The sequence below is a fragment of the Phoenix dactylifera genome, chromosome 3 (genome assembly GCF_009389715.1).
Source record: "Phoenix dactylifera cultivar Barhee BC4 chromosome 3, palm_55x_up_171113_PBpolish2nd_filt_p, whole genome shotgun sequence".
In the NCBI taxonomy this organism is placed as follows: Eukaryota; Viridiplantae; Streptophyta; class Magnoliopsida; order Arecales; family Arecaceae; genus Phoenix; species Phoenix dactylifera.
Genome location: NC_052394.1, coordinates 12910525 through 12931805, shown reverse-complemented (window position 1 = coordinate 12931805; position 21281 = coordinate 12910525). Strand labels below are relative to the sequence as shown.

At 36.9% G+C, this 21281-nt stretch overlaps 1 protein-coding gene across 4 annotated transcripts; it reads left to right on the top strand.

The window, feature by feature from the left end:
* The first annotated feature begins 267 nt into the window (after positions 1-267).
* Positions 268-21191, top strand: LOC103723004 (F-box/LRR-repeat protein 4). 4 transcript variants are annotated; one of them, XM_008813783.4, is made up of 8 exons: positions 268-663; positions 9148-9378; positions 11500-11906; positions 12293-12478; positions 13262-13454; positions 14925-15001; positions 15982-16132; positions 18887-21191. In XM_008813783.4, exons 1-8 carry the CDS (start codon positions 418-420, stop codon positions 19181-19183), a joined length of 1788 nt encoding a protein of 595 aa, XP_008812005.1. In that variant the 5' UTR covers positions 268-417; the 3' UTR covers positions 19184-21191. The 4 variants fall into 4 exon arrangements, with proteins under 4 accessions (XP_008812005.1, XP_008812004.1, XP_008812006.1 ...); XM_008813782.4 differs by having other exon boundaries at positions 268-702; XM_008813784.4 differs by lacking the exon at positions 268-663 and adding an exon at positions 738-3522.
* The last annotated feature ends 90 nt before the right edge of the window (positions 21192-21281 follow it).

Genomic DNA, 21281 nt, shown 5'->3' with positions numbered 1-21281 from the left:
CGGCAAAATCTTATCGATCTTGGCTTGATAATCGATTTTTGAGCTTATATATATATATTTTAGAGTAAACGGAGCATAACTCAGCTGAATTTTTTTTTTATTGAAAAAATTAAGATTTTTTTGCCAAAAAAAGATAAATATTTTCAATTAAGTATAAATGGGAAAAAAAGAAAGGCAGGTAAATGGTGGTAGTTTCTACTCTAGTTCGTATACGAACGCCGAGATATATAATATAAATATAAAAGCTCCTTATAAAGCACCCACCTTGTCCGTTCTTTCCCTTCCCATTCTCCACAATTCCATCTCGGGCGGCTTCCGCTCACAAGGCTTCCTCCCACCGCTCGCTAGGGCTCTCCGCCTTCCCCCATTATTCCTTCCTTACCACCGCGATTTCGATCTCCAAATCACTCCACAGCCATGAGGGGTAGCGATCTGATCAACTCCAGGCTCCCCGACGAGCTGATCATGGACGTCTTCCAGCGACTCGAGGCCAAATCGGACTGCGATGCGGTGTCCCTGGTGTGCCGGCGGTGGAGGAAGCTCGAGCGCGCCAACCGCCGCACTATAAAGATCGGGGCGTCCGGGCCCGCGGATCGGCTGGTGGAGAATGTCGTCGAGCGGTTCAAGGGGCTCCAGAACCTCTTCGTCGACGAGCGCCTTCCGGTGGCCTCTCTTAGCCCGCCGCGATCGCCTCCCTCTAGGGTTCTTCCTTTGATCCTCTGTTTGATTACATGATTGGGCTCTTTCGGACAAATTAATATGCAAATTAGCCTCCTTTTTATGTTTCCCATGAGAAAAACGCTTTCTTTGTGGAAAGATTTTTAAGGGTACCTGATATTTCAAGGAATTTTTAGGTACTGTTATGATTTGTAATCGAGAGCGAACCTAGAATTATTGTAGAATTGGGGTGGGAAATCGTTGAATGGGAAAAAGGTTAAATTATTGGAATTACTTCTTTGCCAATCTTTGCCAATCTTGAGTACGAGTATATATTGATGGCGGAGGTCTCAAGGACGTTGGATAAGTTTGGTCCTATTTGTAGATCAGGGTGATAATATAAACTTATTAGAGGAGTATGGTCTTGAAAAATCAACATTCATGTGGTCTAACTTTTCACTTATGTGTGAATAGGGGCTTGACTGATTGTCACAGTGCTCTACTTGGCAAATAGCTACCAGAAGATCAAGTCTCAAGTTTTGGATGGTGCACATAGTGTGGTGGGTCTCCATCAAAGAAAAAAAAGATTCTTCAGTTACACCAAGATCTATAAGATGAGTAAGCTGTCAAAGGCATGAGCATACATTCCGGAAAAATGGTGGTTGAGAAAAAAATACATGGATGATAGTTGCACAAGCTAGTCCTTTTTTAGGATAATAAGGAATATTCATTACAAAAATTCTTAATTTGTGTGGGAAGAAAAAGGAAGCTGCTGATAGAATGTGTTATTTGTCCTTCTTAAGAAATTAGTGTGCATTGCCAATGAAGTAACTTGTGATTGGTAAAATAAATATATGGCACAATAAATAAAATGTTAATTCTGGTGTATATAGGATATTTTTCTCTAGCCAGAAAAAATGCTTTGAACTTGCCCTGTTCATATTTGAGGATCTGTGCGGACATGCATTTAGTCTGACATTGGATGTGCATTAGAGAATCTTTAATATTTAAGTAGGTCAAAGATCTCAAATAATAACTTTTGGCTAGTCTTATTAGATGATGTTACTAGTCATTACACATAGTATCAGAGAGAACTCAGCTAAAACCTATGTGTGGCTCGGGGACATTGCAGTATATGCTCTTTTCAGGTTGATCATGAACCGGTCATGGTATATTTGTTTTTGATTGGACTTTTTCTTGTTAAGGACACCAAATCTTATATGGAAGGGGTGCGTGAGAACCTGTGAGGGCGTGTTTAGTCCCACATTTGTTGTGCATTGCAGAAACCTGTGCAGGCATAATTGATCCCTCATTTGTTGTGCGTTGTGGAGATATTGGGTACTTAAGTAGGGCCAAGGATCTAAATAATAACTTTTAGTAGCCTTCTTGGATAAGGTCCTGGGTTGTTACATCATGCTATTAGAGTGGATAAATATTCATTATTGATGTTTTTTGCAGGTAGAAATTGGTTTCATTTTCAAAGCTAGCCATTTTAGTAATATATTGTATGGTAGGTGATCTTATTAGTCAATATTAGGCTTTTAAAACATGGGATGTAAAATGAAGTGTTAGTGGTGATAAACATGTATTGTGATCGACAAATACAACCTGTTCAGTAAACAGGTGACAACATGGATAACTTGTTAAACCGACTTAACTTTGTCAAGCCAGGTCCCACTTGGTTCACTTGACACTACACAGTTATCTGATTAATGATTTACTGTTAGTTTTCACTAATTTCACATATTTATTTAGCATGTTGCTGTGTGTAATATTCCACAATTGGAACTTTAAGATATGATTGCACCTGTATAAACAAAAAATGGGTTGGTACTTAGGTCAGTTACCAGTCTCAAGTCATGATCATGTTGAACTGATTAAACAGGTCAATTTGGTTCCAGGCCTGTCAAGTAGCTAAACCTGAACATGACCCATTCAATAAACAGTTGGCTGGGTAAATCTGTTTATGACAAACATGATTACGATCCATCTAAACCTGCTAACTTTGTGCTAGGTTCTAGCCAGGTTGGCAGGTTGGGTCAGGGATTCCATCCTTATGACATACTTCTGACCCCGTTTGAAAGCCTCTAGTATTATAATTGAACCCATGGTTGGCTGGGTGATTCTACGAGGTTCTAGCATGGTTCATAGCGATTATAAAGCATCCCGTATATATAACAAAACTAATCAACCTGCTGATTGGTTGGCAGAATATGGATCATTGATTACTAAGCGAGTTGTCTGGCATAATTATGTTTCACCATAGCTGATCAAATATTTGTATAGGAAGATGTACAATGAAATGTGCATGAATGTTTTACTCAGGGGTGTCCCCTTTTCAGCAAGTGGGAAGTCAACAAGGTATGTTGTTAATGGAGTTCGGCATCCATGAGAGAACCATATGATTAGAATGGGTCCATATGGCATAATTGTGTGATGATGAAGATGACAGTTTAGGGATTGAACCTTCATTAAAATCCCCATTGCTTTGAGAATTAAACATCATACTTGTAGCATGAAATCAACTCACATAATAATTGATTGTTAGGAGGCCTTGTGACCAACATGATCTTGGATTTTCTAAATGATGCAGAAAGTAAGGGTTGGAAGTATCCATGGGATTCTTTCCCAGAAGGGTAGAGCCATTGAGAAAAAGAATTATGAGCAAGACAGATTTACAAGAGATGGTTGTTAGCATGGGCTTCCTAGCTTGGCAGGCTGAGAAGATTGTATGGAGGCCATGGAGTGTGGAGGCTATGTAGGCCTATCAAGCGCATTCAAGTCACTTGGTGGTAGCAGATTAGTTACTTGTGGACATGGCCTCAATCAATGGGCCCTGATATAGAAAAGGAATCACAGATAAAGGTGTGGAAATTTATAAAATAAAGGAAATAAAATGTCTCTCATGAGTTTAGTTTTATATTGTGCTTTAGTACCATAATAATAGGTGTTTGAGTTTGACTAGTTCTCTTGATTGAGTGGGAGTGTATACATAGTAATTTGCTAATAGTAATCCCTTCATTAGTGCAATGTTGTTCTGTATAATTATGCTAAATATGGGTTCCTTACATAGTAGAATGCTTTAGGACATCTAGTTCCCATTAAACACAAACAACTGATCAGGCTCATTTCTTGTTGCTGAAAACTATCATCCTGATCACATGCTTTAATGTGCATTATATATTGATTTTGACGTGAATCAAATGCACTCACTATCTTATTGTTGAATGCAATGTATCTCATGCACTACCAATCTACATTGCAACATCATGAGAGCTTCATGGCTGAACATTGCATCATATTTTGTCTTCATCTTTTCTTGTTGCTGCACACCTTAGAAATCCTTGGATGAGTTGACTGAAATAGAATGTAAACTTGTATGTAGATAGTTGTGCACCCGAAGTGCATGTCGAAGTGTTATCATTTTGTTGAAGAATCCTACCTATCTAATTTTGTGATGTTTGATAATGATATGCACTTTTTTTGAAAAATGCCTTTTACACATGCGTGGTAGTTGTGGATAGTTTCAGACCTAGAATAAGACATTAATTATCTTTTGAAGTAAAAAATTGATAAAGCATGAGATTACAAAGTGTAAGAATGACTTGGGCATGCGCATGAATTCTGCTTAGGCGCAGATAGTATGAATCAAAAGGCTCCAACACCCTGCCCCATCACCAATAATTTTCCCTGCATTGCAGGTAAGCTGCATGTGACAGGACTGGTGCTTTATGCCACCATGCCCATGAATCACACCAATTCCTTTGATGACACCAACCCTCTTATGCTATGCTATGACAAACTCAGCTATGCATTATTACTCCTTAATTTAAGGAAATTCCTTGTAGAAGGAATTGGTGTAACATATGGGAGATATCAGTCAAGGTTTTAGTTATAGAAAGAAATAGCTAGGAAAGTAGAGGATTTCAATGATGAGTTTGTTTGTAAAGTAAAATATGGACAAAAGATAGGGGTGCTATTTGTTCACTTGTCATTGTGGATGTAAATAAGGGCTGAAAATGGATTGGGTATGAAATGGGTATCGGTGTATCCATATTTGTGTCCATTTTTTTTGATTACTATGAATATGAATATTAATTGAATGCTAAAATTTGTATGCATATTTTTTTTAAGAAGATCAGGATATGAATTGAATATTGACATGTACAGATACTAAAGCTGATATATATCAGATAGTTAAATTAAATTTTATGCCACTTTTTATTTTTTTAAACTCATTCTAAGCATGTAAACCTCCCCTTTTTTTTTAATTTTCTAGAACATACAAGTGATAGTAAAAATACCAACCAAAAGATATAATTGATCATCAAACTTTTCTAGTGAATCATAATGAATCTGTTTGAGATGCTACCTACCAAATCAAAGATGTCATTGTACAAAAAGAAGGTTAAACTAAAGGTAGATAGATGTTGTCACTTATTTTGCTTTGGAATATATGGACCTATATGAAACTAAATAGAATTGCAAAAGAAATTGAATATCAAATAAAAATAAGATATTGGTAAATTCATATCATATATTAGTCGGATACTATAATTTTAATCCATTTGTGGATAGGTTCGGATACAAAAATGGATCTGAATGGGTAATACTCAATAAATTTTCACTTCTAATGTAATTGCACCCCCCTTCCCTTCTCGTACCTCACTCTTTTCAAACTTTTATTATGGTCCCTTTCCGCTATGAAAGCTCCCTTCCACTGCCATCTAGGGTCATTGGGGTTTGTTTGATTCTAAATCTTTTGACCACTTTTAGATCCTGCTAGCAATGAAGGGTTGTAATCACATTGACACCGAGCTCCTGGAAGAGTTGATCATTGAGATCTTTAAGCAGCTTGAGACCAAATCTGATCATGTTGCATGCTCATTAGTGTCTCACAGTGGCTTAAGCTTGAATGTGCCTCTCCTTGCATGATAACAATTGTATCATCTGGGTATGCTGACCAATTGGTGGAGCTTATTATTGGTCATTTCTTAGGAATCCAGAACCTCTTCATTGATGGACTTTTTGAATTGACCTTTCTTCTAGAACCAAGTTCCCATACCACTAGGTTTTGTCCTACAATCCTTCATCTGCTTTCAAAATTATGCTCTTATTTAGCAAATTAATCTTAAATTAGTTTCATTTTGATGTTTTCAAAAAGAAAATTCCTTTTTGTGGAGGATTTTTATCATTTACACTAGACCTATAAATTTGTTTTAAAACTATGAATTTGCCTTTTCCCAATAGCAGAATTAGAATCTCGAGGAAGAATGAGGATTGAGGTATTGCTTGTGGAGTTCCTACACCACTTGGTATGTATGTATCGGCCATGTGCGACATGTAGCACCACTTTGGATGATTCCCTGGTAGAACTGACTCCATACCTACCCATACTATCCCGAACTAATCTTGTACTACTTGATGTAGTATTTATTTATTTATTTATTTTTGATTTATTTGATTTGGCCCTGAAGTTGTCAACTTCTAACTTGCATCACCTCCTCACAAAAGTATTTATGTATTGACGGACCGATACAGGGAGATATATCGATTTTTAAATCCTCAGAAGGAGTATATGTTGATGGCAGAGGTATCAAGGACTTCAGGCAAGTTCAGTGCTATTTTTGAGGTAGACTAAACTGAAGAACGGACTTTGAAGAAATGTTGTTGAATACAAAAAGGTTATTATCTTAAAATATCAACTTCATTGCAGAGTATAACATGGTTAATTGGCAATGTGGTAATCTATGTAATGAGAGGTGTGGAAGGCACAAATCATACATTTTGAAAAGTTGGTGTTTTAGGAAAAATATTTGGAGGTACTTGCAAAAAGCTATTGCACAAGGACTTAGGTGGATCTCTTCATATAGATACTGTTCTTCTTTCTTAATAAGGTGTTATGAAAGAGTATGAACCTGGTCATGACATTATAAGGAAATGGAGTTGCATGAATGCCACCTCAGTGTTAAAAAAAGTACACACTGATATGGTTTGTTTGCTGACCTTCTTAAAAGAAATAATGGTTTCCAATAAGGTAATGCACCATGAGTTGAACCAGAATTGCTAAAATTGAGATGTGACATTTGTTTTGAAATTCTATTTGCAGTGTGTCTAGAATATGCATCTTCAGCTAGAAAAGAAATGGTTTGGACTTGCATTGAGTTCATGTTTCCCCTCCCCAACACCAACCCTAGCATTGGAACTAGTTTCATTTGTGCAGCTAGTCTTCTAATGTTCTGAAGGTATATTGTACGCTTGATGATTTAATAGTCAACGTTAGACTTTTCAAGCTTGAATACACTAAAGGACAAAGACTTAAAACCCATGGGATGGGTCCATCCCGATTTCTGTGGACGGTGATGTGCCATGCCATGGTGGATGTCCCATCCCATCACATCCTGGTACTCAGGATGGCGCCCCATTCCAAAACTCGGGATGGTGGGCACACCACCATTTTACAAGGAATTGTTTCCTTGCTAACGCATCAGTGTAATGCGTTATTGAGAGTTAGAATTTTTTGTGTGTTAGAGCATCTGAGTATATTTGTTCCTCGTATTCTGCTCTCATGGATTTAAGAGCTTGTGATGCCATCCCCCCTTTCCCCGTTCAAAAAAAATAAAAAACACACACCCACACAAAAAAAGGGAAATGAGAGAAAAAACTTAATAGTTAATGTAACAACCTAGTGAAGGGAAAGGTGTTGGTATTGTTACAGTCCAGTACATGCCTGCTGGCATGAACCAGAACACATTATTACTTGAAACCTTGGTCTAAGGAGTGCATCTAGAATCTTGTTGTAAATTAAAATGCTAGCTTGAGAAGGTAAAATTGCTAGTTTTGGAAGGGAACAGTTGTCTGGCTTTGCCTAGGGTTCACTTACGTTGAAATAATATTTTGGGAAAGATGTAAATGAGAGGAGGTTGTGCAAACCAGACATAACAGCTTATATGATAGTTGAGCCGAGTTCAAGTTCTGCTGATTTGGTTTCAAGCTGAACTTGCTCTGTAATGAAAAACTCACTTAAGGGCTTTAGCAAGAGTCTATGATCTGCCAAGGCTTCCACACACACTTTGAGGTGCTTGTCACCATCAGTTGCAATCTGACAACCGAGACACTCTTTTTTCTGTAAAATATGATGATATTTGATACATTAGTATGAGAACTAGACTTTTTTGTTTATCAACAATAGAGAAAATAATTTCTACATTTTTTGGAATCTATATTACGAGATTAATTGAGCTGAACATAGAGGCTGGACCATTCTCAGTCTCGGCTTTTTTGTTAATAAGTGAACACCTCATGAACTTCCTGGATCCTTTTTGGAGCTCTTCCTGAGATGAGCAGCAGTTTGTTTCATGGAACAACTACTGCCTAAGTTAAAGAAAAAATTCTGATAGAAACATTTCTACTTGCATCCTATAAAGATACTGGTGTACATGACAGATGTGGTCCTATTATATTTTTGGATTTTGTTCCTTTTCTTTTGTTGTGAGAAAACTACTTTGGATCGGCTCTTTGATTTGAAAAATTAATGGCATACTATGAGAACTAAGGTGCCTCGTTATATTTGAGAAGTTAGGATGCATAATAACACATACTTATAGATGGTGTTGAAACTTTACATAACCATAACTGTAACTATAACCATCCAGCCCTTTCCAACTATTTGTTGTCATCTTTATTGATCCTTATTCATCAAGAATTCCTATTTATGGATTTAGGGATAACAATTTAGGGATAACAATTAAGGTTGTGATAAAAGCTATTTGATGGGTGTCCTATCACCATTATCTCTAGCAGTCAAAATGCCGAATGGGTTCCTAACATGCATTATAGATTATTTATTTAGTTAGGAGAAACAATAGCAGTGTCTTCTTAGACAAATTCTAGCACATCACATTCTGAATTATTAGTTCGAACGCCTCCATATTTTTCTATTCTTTTAGATCTCGTCAACTCAACATGTATTATTGAATTTGTTAAAATCTTTCTTATTTTATATTTTTCTAGGATTTTTCCTGCAGTTGCTGTAGTGTCTTCCACTTCTTATACTGACAACTGATCGTGCATTACATCTCATGCTCATTGTGGGACTCATCAAGTTCGGCATGCATATCGCTACCACCTTGCAAGCATCACGTCTATGTGCTGAATCTCATTTCCTTGCAGGACATCCTACATGTTACCTATTTGCAAAAAAGAAAAAAGATTCCTTGCGTAGAAGGAAATCTAAGAGAAGAAAATAGATCCCATCTTTCTGCTACATATTTTTATAGACCGGGTGAATATAGTTTTTTCCTGCCCTGGTAGCATTTGTCAAAGGATGTCTGATTTATTTATTAAATCATTATGAACTAATGCACACTAGTGTATTTTCTTTTTTATTATTTAATCTCACCTTCTAAGGTTATTTTCTTTTGAACTTTATTGCTGACATTGTGCCCATTAGCTAATTGCTAACTTACAGTGTCAGAATTCATTATGCAGAGAAGGAGACACACTAGCCCACCAATGGAATTTCGTCATGTGGCTGAAAGCAGTGAGTCTGAAGACACTGAACTAGATCGATTCAGTCTATCTGATGCTGGTCTGGCTGCTGTTGCCAGGGGTTGCAAGGGACTTGAGAAGGTTAGCTTAATCTGGTGTTCTAGAGTAACATCTTTGGGTCTGACAACCGTTGCTCAGAACTGCAAAATTTTAAAATCCTTGGACCTGCAGGTATGTCTTCTGTTTTTTCATATATAACTGATCGCTATTAGTCATCATTAGATATTATAGTTTTGATTCTATGTTTTGATCTTAATGTTGAAGCAAAGGCTTTCTCACCATATTTCTCAAAAGAAAGGCTGCTGATGCACAAAGTTCACTGTTTAATCTAATCTTTTAAGACTGGGCCATTTCTTTTTTTATCAAAATTGTGAAGTTATATATTTTCTAGGAGAAATTTTGAAATATATCTAAGCTTGAAGTTTATAAAAGGAAAATTTAGAATATAGATGCTTCTTGTCCAACATCATCTTGCTAGAAAATCTGCATGAATTACTCTCGCTCTTCACGTCACCATTTTTGCTGTTATGTACATACATAAATAGATGATATATGTTTATGTGAACATGTGATTGTGATTCTTGTTTGTAATTTGGTATGAAGATTACTTGTCATTTTGTTGACATGGTGAATTGATCTTTGGATGTTGAATCAGCTATACTATATCTGTACACATATATGTTTAATTTAATGCATTAGATGGATTTTACTGCTTTAACAGAGAGACTTGTTAATTGAGAGAAGGTAAAAGAAGGAAATTAAGAAAAGAGAATCATGAATCTTCAAATTGTCTATAACTAGGATGACCATATTGAAGACTTCTCTCATTATTTTTCCCTTCACCACATCATCAAATGACGATATCCTTAAATTGGAATAATTGTTGGAGGGAAATTTAGGGACTAACTGCATCAAAGGATAGACATTTTGTAGAAGTTGATCATGCACTTTGACTTTGATAGGGACTTGTTCACACTTCACACCAAATAAAATAGCAAGAGTTGCATTCTATAGTTTGTCAGGCTGATCTGTGTGTCTGTTTTCATAAGCGATTGCTTGGCCGCACCTACTGACAGGAAAAAGGTTATCTTATGTGAAGTGAATGCAACATCAATCTATATAACGATATGAAGCATGGTGGCAGGCAGATTGATCTTGTTCAAAAATTGGAGTACGTAATGGCTAGCGGGTGAATGCTGAAGAAGTTCACGATAGTATTGTAGACTTCTACTGTTTACTTTCCTGAAAAATGAGGACAAAAGTGATTTTTCTATTTGGTATTTTTGGTTCATTAGCTGTTGAAACATAATCTCTGGGAGGTAGTAATGAATAGATGAGGCTATCAAAATATCAAATAACAGGAATTCTTTTTGAAAATAATAGTAATCTATAGGATGTGCTATGAAGATTATCTAGTAGTTCTTTCATCATTTTGTTTTATGAAGTTTTTGACTCAAGTTTCCTTCCTCTGTTGCTTGTGAAGATACATGAATAAAAAAACGTTTTGGTCTTGTAGCCAATGCAATCATACTGTTATTTAGGTACTACACAGCCATCTTTTTAGAGTATCTCGTGGCATTGGCATTGTATATTTTAGGTACTAGTCACGTGCAGTGTTTTAAAAGTGGCTGCGGTATTTGCACGGTCAAGGGTCTTCATAATGCATGCTGTATGTGAGCTGCGTATGCTGATGCATATGTGTTTAGTATTTTTAACTATATAAAAATAAATAAGATATATTGAGTACAATAAAAAAACAATAGTGATAATAAATTTTCTTGGTAGTAAATATTAATATTAATATTAATGAAAGTAACAACCAACAATTAGTTCTTATTATTTGGTACTTGATACTAATGGTTATAATTATGACATAATTGAAACACACATTCAACCTGACCATCAGTTTGAACATGCTTCATCCGCTTAAGCCCAAAAGAGTGGGGCACATATTTGGCTGCATAATGCTAAGCCTATCACATATGCAGCTGCACAATGCTACTTGAGCCACACATATGGCTGAATAGTGCCAAGTCCACTGCCTTTTCAGCCCGTGTAGTGTAACCGCATATTTTAATTGCATATAGGAAATATGGTGTTGTCAGGGTACTGCATATGTACATATTGTAGATTATGCTGCCTTTGTGATGTGGAAAATAGATAACTTGTATGATATTGTAAACTATTCGGCCTTTTGATTTGCTTTGTTACTCTGTAGAAATTGGGTACCTTAATGCTTGCTTTGAAAGTCTCTGGCACAGAAATGCTTCAGTTATTCCCCTTTCTGTACAGGGTTGTTATGTTGGAGATCAAGGACTTATTGCTGTTGGCCAGAATTGCAAGCAACTTGAAGATTTGAATTTACGTTTTTGTGAAGGCTTGACTGACACAGGTTTGGTTGGATTAGCTGAAGGTTGTGGGCGTTCATTAAAATCTCTCGGCATTGCAGCATGTGCTTGGATTACTGATAAATCTTTGGAAGCTGTTGCATCTAACTGCACTTTTCTGGAAACCCTATCATTGGACTCAGAAAACATAAGAAATCAAGGAATAATTTCTATAGCTAAAGGTTGCCGATCTTTGAAGGCTTTGAAGCTGCAGTGCATAAATGTAGTTGATGAAGCTTTGCTAGCCGTGGGCTCATTCTGTTCTTCATTAGAATTGTTGGCTCTGTACAGCTTCCAGCGATTTACGGACAAGTATTATACCATGTCTTCTCATTTTATCCCTTATATTAAATGTTGGAAGCTTTGAGTTTCTGTGAACTTTTATTTTTCTGTTTGTTGCTGTGAGTCGGCTTCTTGGACTGCACAGGGAACTTTACAGTGGTTGTTAGACTGGTTGAATATGCTTTGTGGAGTTTATATAGGAGGCCTAGGAATGTCCAACTACATATTTATGAATTCCCTGCAAATGCACATGAATGTTTGATAATCGATTGCAAGTTTACAAATTATTTTGTTTGCTTTGATGCATTTTATTGATCAATTGTTGGTTGCTTCTCTTTGTCCTTTTTTTCCCTTTTCATTCTAATGGCTCAATAGTTGAACAATTTACATGCTCATATTTATTTTGCATCCTGTAGGAGCCTTTCTGCTATTGGAAATGGGTGCAAGAATCTTAGAGATCTTACTCTTAGTGATTGTTATTTCCTAAGTGATAAGAGTCTAGAAGATGTTGCCCGTGGCTGTACCAAACTGACACATTTGGAGATTAATGGCTGCCACAATATTGGAACATCTGGAGTAGAACATATTGGACGGTCATGCCCGTATGTCTTCTTTTCTATAGTTTATTTTCTATACTGATGACTATTTTTTTCTGCCTAATATTTTATATTGATTAGTAATATGCCATATATCTCCACATCTTTTGAATTACCCTTTTTGCTTATCTCTAATCAAATCAAGACTATGAAAAGATGTCTCTTGAAGGCTATTCTCTAAGTGCATGGAGTCTCTAATCCATCTGATCTTAAAGAAACTGGTATTTTGCAGAAATCTAAAATACTTATGAAACAGATATATTTATATAATGACAGATTGATTCCCATCTTTCCTAGAAAACAAGCCATGGAACTCTGTGCTCTTACAGTTGACTTCTATAGTAGAATGTTGCTAGATGTCATCAGATTTGCTTCATTAATTATCATGCTCATTATGCAAAAGAGGATACAACCTTTAAATCAACTTTAAAATCATTGAGTAGATTATCATTTTTAAATATTTTTAACCTAAATGTATTTGAGTTGTTATTAAATCAAATAATAAGTTAATAGAAAACCTTAAGTTGGAGGTATCACGTCTCAACTTGACACGATATCAGGAACTGCAGAAAATAGGCTCTTATCACCTTCTGAATTCCTTCAGTTATAAATGTTTGCATGTCTAAACAAATTGGTAGTTACACTGGGATGCATGTGTATGATGATATGCTAATTTGTTTTACTTTCTTCATTCATCATTTATAAATATATTTCCTCTCTCTCTATCTCTCTCACTCTTTTATAACTTAACTCTCAATATAAACCACTGTCCGACAATGTGGGAAACAGAGGCCTATTGGAGCTAGCTTTGTTATATTGCCCAAGGATTGGTAATAGTGCTCTTCTTGAAGTTGGCAGAAGCTGCTCGCATTTGCAAGCTCTTCATTTGGTAGATTGTTCAAGCATAAATGATGAAGCGATATGCAATGTAGCTAAAGGTTGCAGGAACCTAAGGAAACTTCATATCCGACGTTGTTATGAGGTAAAACTTACCATTTCTGTTAAAAACCTTTCTCCCTTTTGTCGCTTATAATTCTTCTGTTTTCAGATTTAGCGGATGGTTAGCTTTGAAATAAAATAGTTGTTGTAGAATGAATTAAATTATTTTATATGTTGGAGGATAACTCCTGATGTATATTTTAGATTAATATAACCATCAAGATTATCAATTTAGCTTGGTTGTCAATAATAATGCAATTTAAAATTCATGAATTCAAATCTCCAGAGCTTAATTTTATTTTATTAGTAAAACAAAATAAATAGTCAACTAAACTTTTTGTTGTTGTTGTTTTGCCGGCACCAGGGCGCATATTGTGTGTTGATATGACACAGTAACATGCCAGTTCACATAATAAAAATAAAATACCAGTACAGGTACTGGTAGTGATACTTAACTTTATATTGGATCAAAATCATACTAACAATCCATGACTATATATATTTATACACACACACACACATATATACATACATATGCATATACATACATATACATACATACATACATTAATACATACACACATATATATATCTCTATATATCTATATCTATGCATATACATACATACATACATACATATATATGTATATGTATATGCACATACATACATACATACATACATATATATGTATGTATGTATGTATGTATGTGCATAGATATAGATATATAGAGATATATATATGTGTGTATGTATGTATGTATATGCATAGATATAGATATATAGAGATATATAAATATATATGTATAGGTATATATATGTGTGTGTGTCTATGTGTGTGTGTGTATGTATGTATGTATGTATGTATTATTGTCACTTTGTTATCTCATTTGTAGACTCTTCTAATTTCATAGATAATCTCTGCTTCACTACTAAATTTCTAGGAGTTTCCCTTTCATCCTTGACAGGCTTCTTGTGCATGATTAAATGTGAAGTAAATATGGGGTGTTTGTTGTATACGCATAATTTGCAATCTGTCTTGGTATATCTACCCCAAAATAGTTTAGCTTTTTATAGTGGAGAATGATATTGCTTGTGAAACAAGTAATTGAATGCTTCATAGAAACTCATGTAGGACGGCTAACTTATAAGAAATATGAACACAACAAAGTCTTGTAGATCTTTGGTGGATTGATAATTGAGACACTCCAGTAACTATAATCTTTGAAGACAATCGTGGGTCCATCTTGAAGTTGCATTTAACTGGTCTTATCTTGAAGTTCTGTTTCAGGTAGTTTATCTAGCAAGTGAAAAAATTCCTTGTGTCATTACTCTATTCTGAAGTGAACTGAAGTAATAATTTTTTTAATCCTTCTCGAGCGTTAAGACAGCGCTTTATATTTATATTCAGAATATCCTTCATGGGGCTAATATATTAGTTTTAGCAGCAATGGGTGCTTTTGAAAATCAGATATATAACTTTAGCTATATAATCTTTATTTCTTCTATTGGCAGATTGGAGATGAGGGCATTATTTCTGTGGGTGAGAATTGTAGATTTCTTACGGACTTAAGCCTTCGGTTCTGCGATAGGTGACAATATCCCTATGATCTTCTTCTTTTTGCTTCTTTAAAGTGGTGTCTTCATACCTATCCTTCAAAGGTGTTTAAATTCCTAGTTGTTTAAATTCCTAGTCCTGGTTTCTTCCCCATTCTCCTATTTTCAATTATGTTATATATCTGTGCTCCAAGATTGTTCTGAGAGTCATTAGTACAACTATTATGCATAAATGCTTAACTGTATAAAGGCTTGTCCATGCATTGTTCTTTCAGTTGTGTATAGTTTATTCTCTTCTAATTTGCTACCTTTTTGAACATTTAGTTAATAATCTGAATATAACTCTTAACATTGATCTAGATAAATGTCATAGTTTTTGTTTCATTGTTGATTACTACGCTACATTTGAGCCTCCGTTGCTCATACAATTTGTATTTAAAATACCAACATGTAATAAATTTACTAGCATTCACACTGAAAAACGTTGATTATTTTTGGGGGTAAAAAGAAAAGTTGCTGCTTTCATCCTGACATGCTAACCATTTTAGCAGCTTATTGGAGTAATGTCATAAGTGGATCCAATAAGCATCACTTTTAATGACTTATGAAGATGATGGATGGCGAAAACCTACTATTGAGCCTGGACATGTCCAAGTCAAGGTTTATATCATCAGATAAAAGTCTATAATCAACTATGTTTGAATGTCCTCTAATGAATCAATGGATTGTTATACAGAGGATGGTAGAAAGGGATGCTTAATGCTTGTCTCTCCATATGCTTAATGCTTGTCATAGTGGCTCGTCAATGAACGAATTTTCTCTATTTATCCCTATGATGTTCGTGCATGTGGCTCTTATTAATTTACCTGGCCCTATTTTAAATTTTTGTTTGAACTATCATTACAATTCTCTCTACTCCTAAGGTCTTTAGTCTTTAGCATGGAAATGTATTGTTTAGTATTGTTCGACTCATTCTTCAGTTTCATTTCAATTTTACCTTCGTCTTAATTGTCAGGCTTGGTGATCAAGCACTTGTAGCAATTGCTCGAGGTTGTTCCCTCCGACATTTGAATGTTAGTGGATGCCATTTAATTACCGACATTGGACTGACAGCTATTGCTAGGGGCTGCCCTGATCTCATCTACTTGGACGTCAGTGTTCTTCAGGTCTCTCTCTCTCTCTCTCTCTCTCTCTCTCTCTCGCTCACTTTTGTGTGCATGCACTTGTGCACATGCCTGCGTGCAAGAGTGCACGTGCGCACACAACCAGATTCAGCCACCACCGCACCCCTCATACAACTCCAATGTATGTACATACATATAATCATAACATATGCTCCCTTGCACCACACCTTCACCACAGAGATGCATCTTATTTAATTATCGCTCTGCGCTTTCATGGAACCTGATTTCCTTGCCCAATAAGCACAAATATAAGAGAAACAGAATTGTGCAGCCTAATAAGAATATTTGAAAACATGGCCATCCACCCAATATCTTCCCTGGCTTATTACATCATGGTTATCATACCACTCCTAATCACAAGTGAGATCTCAACCATCCAGTTATATCTTTTTACCACCTTATATTGTATCACAATTACCTTAACATATCATTTCCTATGCGAGTTCACATATTTCCAACTCTCAGTTATGTCCCTCTATGTAGTTTCCATCCACTTAAATATAAACACAACTTTGTCCATTTGTGAGATTGCTTGAGCTGTTTCTGCATTTTCTTTAAAACTGTGGGAGCTTGTATGACTATGAACTGTCTAAAGCAATACCAGGGTTGTAACTGAGATAAACGTAAGCAACCCAAGCCAGCTTGACCTTGGATCCTAATTCCATGTAGCTAGCTTGAGTTTTGCTTGAGCTCATCACAAGCTAGAAACTGCAAGCTCAAGCTTCCCTGATCTGTTATCGAGCTAGCTCATGTTCAGCTGAGCAGGATATTAGGGGCTAAGCGTAGGGGAAGTGGCTTATCGGAGTTGGGCCATAGGAACCACCTGTAATCTGTTGTCATTGAAAGCAGATCTAGATGTGCAAGGAGATATAAGTCAGATCAAGAGATGTTCTGGTTTCAATCCAAGTCGTTATCATCAATCTCGAGTCCATCACTATAACCATCATTGGGGAAAAGGAGAAGAGAAGTGAGAATTAAGGAACCCTGTAATGGAGTTTGGGAGAAGAGAGGGTAAGATGAAAAAAAGGCGGTATAGGTGTTCAGTAATTAGGTGTGGAGAGGGTAAAAGGAGAAATGAGAGGGTGATGTTCCAATTTTAGATTTGGAGCTATTTTAAGTCTTGATGGATTGGGGGGGGGGGGGGTCTCAGCCATTCCGCCCTATTCCTGTGAAAAAATGGGATTGGGTCAAGGGTGGAACTCTGAAACCCATCCAGGTGGGGGAAGGAGGAGGAAAGAAAGAGATGAATGAAAGAGGAAGAAAAGGAAAAACGAAAGGAAGGAAAGAAGAAAAAAAAGGAAAGAAAGAAAGCAACTAAAAGAGAAGAAAAAGAAGGAAAGAAGGAAGAAAGGAAAGAAAGAAGAACAAAAAGTAAAGAAAGGAAGGGAGAAGAAAAAGAAAGGGAAGAAAGAAAAAGAAAGAAAGAATGAAAGGAAGAAGAAAAAAAGAAAGAAAAGTAAGAAGGAAGAAAGGAAAGAAAGCAGCAAAAGAAAAAAAAAAGGAATAAAGGAAAGAAGAAGGGGGGGAGAGACGAAGGGTACCTATTGGGACGACCCCGTCCATGAAACATCTGGGACACCCCCACCCACGGGATTTAAAACCTAGAGGGTGGGGCTCATAGCAGTGGTGGTTTAAATAAGTTTAATTCATTTGAGCCATAAATTAATATCTAATGGCAGTAGTGTTTGTTATTAAGCATTGAAGCCATTATAGCCATTATATTAGATCTAACAGCTGCTGATCTAGACACACCTTCATACAAAATTTGTTTATAGCTAATAAATAGGTATGGGAATAACTTTTACTTACAAAATGTAAAAATAATATAAGAATATGAGATCTATCAGCTGATATAGACACTTCTTCATACAAAATTTGTTAATAGTTAATAGATAGGTGCGGGAATAAACTCTACTTACAATTTAAAGATAATGTAGAATATTTGTTCATTTGTTTATTGTATATTTTTAGCTACATGAGACATAGCTGATGTTTGACTTGTTTATCTTGTGCTCCAAAACCTTGCTTGTGTTCAGCTTGTTCACCATCGAAACAAGTCAAAATAGAGCTGGATTTAGAGTCATACATGAGCTTCTCACAATGACATTGTGTCCACTTGATGGCTCTGTATATTATTTGTTGGTATCTGTCATTCTTTGCATATCGAGGTTGTTAATTGCAGAAAGCTTGTGATTCTAGAAATTGTTATCTCAAGCAGAATGACTTAAAAAGCCTAGGTAGCACATGAACATTATATTTTTTCCTCTGCATGCTGGGAGTTTCTTTACTAGCATGCGTGGATACCCTAGTAGCAGATACATTGGCTGAGAAGATGAAGGCCAATAGCCTGCGGAAGATTCCATTGTTATGAAATCCATCTAGCAAGGTGATTTTTGTACCCAATACACTTTGGGATTCTCATATTGGTCTGACTACCATTCCCCAAAATTCTTCCATTTTCTTCTCTCAGACAAACTTCACATGTAAAGACACATAGGCCACCTGAAGGCACGTGCAGATCAGCATTCTTTTTTGGCTTTACTTTGTCTAATGTAAATACCAAGATGTAGAAACCGACATTTTTGTGTGAAACTAAACCTTCGCATTCTGAGCGCATGCTACAAAAATTTCTCATGACTGCCTGTGCCAGGAAATTAGATATATCAGCATTTGTTTTCTTATTGCGCCTTTATACACTTCTGTTGTGTGTAAGACACTTTGCCTTATTTTCTGCAGAATATAGGGGACATGGCATTGGCTGAGTTAGGTGATGGGTGCCGTCTGCTAAAAGACATTGTGTTATCCCATTGTCGGCAAATAACAGATGTTGGTTTACGCCACCTTGTCAGGGGATGTACTAGGCTTGAGACCTGCCATATGGTTTACTGTCCGCTTGTAACAGCTGCTGGAGTTGCTACCGTCGTCTCAAGCTGTTCCAATATCAAGAAAGTCCTGGTTGAGAAGTGGAAGGTGAGTGAGAGAACCAGGCGGAGAGCAGCATCAGTCTTATCTTTCCTCTGCGTGGATCTCTAGTTAGTGTCTTTTCTTGGGCACCAACAAGGTCCTTGTTAACAAGTAAAAAGGTCAATCAGAGGTCACGTATCTTCCAATATCTCTGGATAATATCAACATAATGTCCTGTTTGAGAAAGGGGAAAATCGGCTGCCCTTCTTCCTCTTTCATTCATCCAATGGATTTATAGTTGGTTATTGTAGTCTCAGCCTTTAGCAACAGGCAGAGGGTCCTTCCTGAACCAAGTCATGGGCCAACTAGAGAGCTGGATCAGTACTGGTTTCTCTCGTGTAAGGTTCTAGTTCCAACCATAGCAGATCCATCTGCAAGATGGGTGACTTTTCCAACACCTCTCCGCTGCTGTGAGTCGAGCAATTACCGACTTTTAATTCGCTGGTATTTTACAGAAAGTAAATCTTGAATCCAATTCATTGTAGTGAAGAATGTAAGGACTCTCCTGTTTTCTTATGGTGTTATTATATATATTATAGTACTCCGTTGGGTTGTACATGTAATAATGTACCGAACATCAGTTGTTTTGAGGATTTTAATCGTATAAAAGAACCTTTATGGCAAATCAGTGATCAATCAAATCTGTGGTTGCAGTAGATGGAATCGTTCAAAAGCAGCACTTCTTTGAGAATGTAGATTTTAAGCCTCAGAAATCATGTCAAGATACTAAGGTTAGCTAAAATGGCCAGCTCAGAACTGTGTAACTTGGTTATAGACTAGATTCCAAGCTTGCATGCTACGATCCAGGGTTCTCGGTGTGACGGACCGTCTTCTTTCTCAATAGAATTGGTGGAGACTTGTGTGCAACAGAGTCGACCATGCATTGTGATCTGTTTGTGCGTTCCAACCTCGCTGCACAATTGCCCTGGACTCGTAATTATGAGAAGAAACAGTTAAAAGGAATAAAGGTACTCATGAGGGACGTGATTGCTGTCAGTATATAGAATGGTGTATATTTTCTGGTAGGCATAACAATCATGGCTATCAAATAGGCGTTACTTAATCCCTTTGTTCTGTGATGGCTCAGATGTTACTGGATGAAATATGGAATCCTATCCGATCTCCATCATGCAAACAGGTCTTTGCTTCTATCCTCACCGAGCCTATAAAGCTGAAGCTATAACGGCAGGAATTTTATAGATGGGAAGCAGTAAGAAAGGAATGTATTCTCCAAGCTTCAGGTTGTTCCCCAGTATCTGCTTCATTTCGACGCGAGCTCGTTTTTCGAATAAAGCATCCTTGCCTGCCATGGAAGATCTCTAAGTACAAATGTCCATTGCCGCCAACCCTTGGGAGCCCCAGGTGAGCATCCTCCTGTTCGCTGTTATTCCTTCGACCTTTCCCTGGTCATCTATTTCTAGCTTTAAGGAATGGAAAGGAAGAATGGCCTGGCAAAGCCTGTTGACATCTGTCGCAGGCTCTTCAACTTCCTTGTGAAGAATTTTTCTTTGGATCGATCCAAACCGGTCATCCAGGGAACAACAAATGCTCCCATCCCCAAAAAAACGAGCCCTTCTGCATGGGAGGACAGGGAATCTCAGGTTCAGGTTCCTGTCTCCAAAAAGGCTGCTCAGGCTGGGCTTGTGCTTCCGACAGTAGTCACAGTGGAGCGCCCGGCTACTGTCCCTATGGCCAGTGGTAAAAGGCGCGAAGACTCCACAGCATCAAAAGATCAAGATGGCGGCACCACCTCTGTGAAGCCACGAAAGAAGACTATTACCATTTGGGGTGGCACGGAGCTGACTGAAGAAAAGGATGTGAAGGATGAGTTGGGCAAGAAGGCACCCATGGAGGAACAAGGCAAAGCAGGGAAGACGGAAGCATCCGATATAAATGTGCAGTGTTTCGAGTTCATACGGTGGAAGAGGAATTCCTTAAATTCTAATGAGGAAACTGGACCCAACTCTTCCTCTCCATAGTAACTTCAGCTTTTGTTTGTATGCAATAAATGTGAGCAACATGTAGAGTCGCCAAAAAAATATCAACATGTATGTATCCATATGTGCTTGTACAAGTTAGACGACTCCTCCAACTCTCCAAGTATCTTCGAGGTTTAAAAGTACAGTTAAGAATAAAACATCAAATAAGTTTTGCTATTAAGTCATAA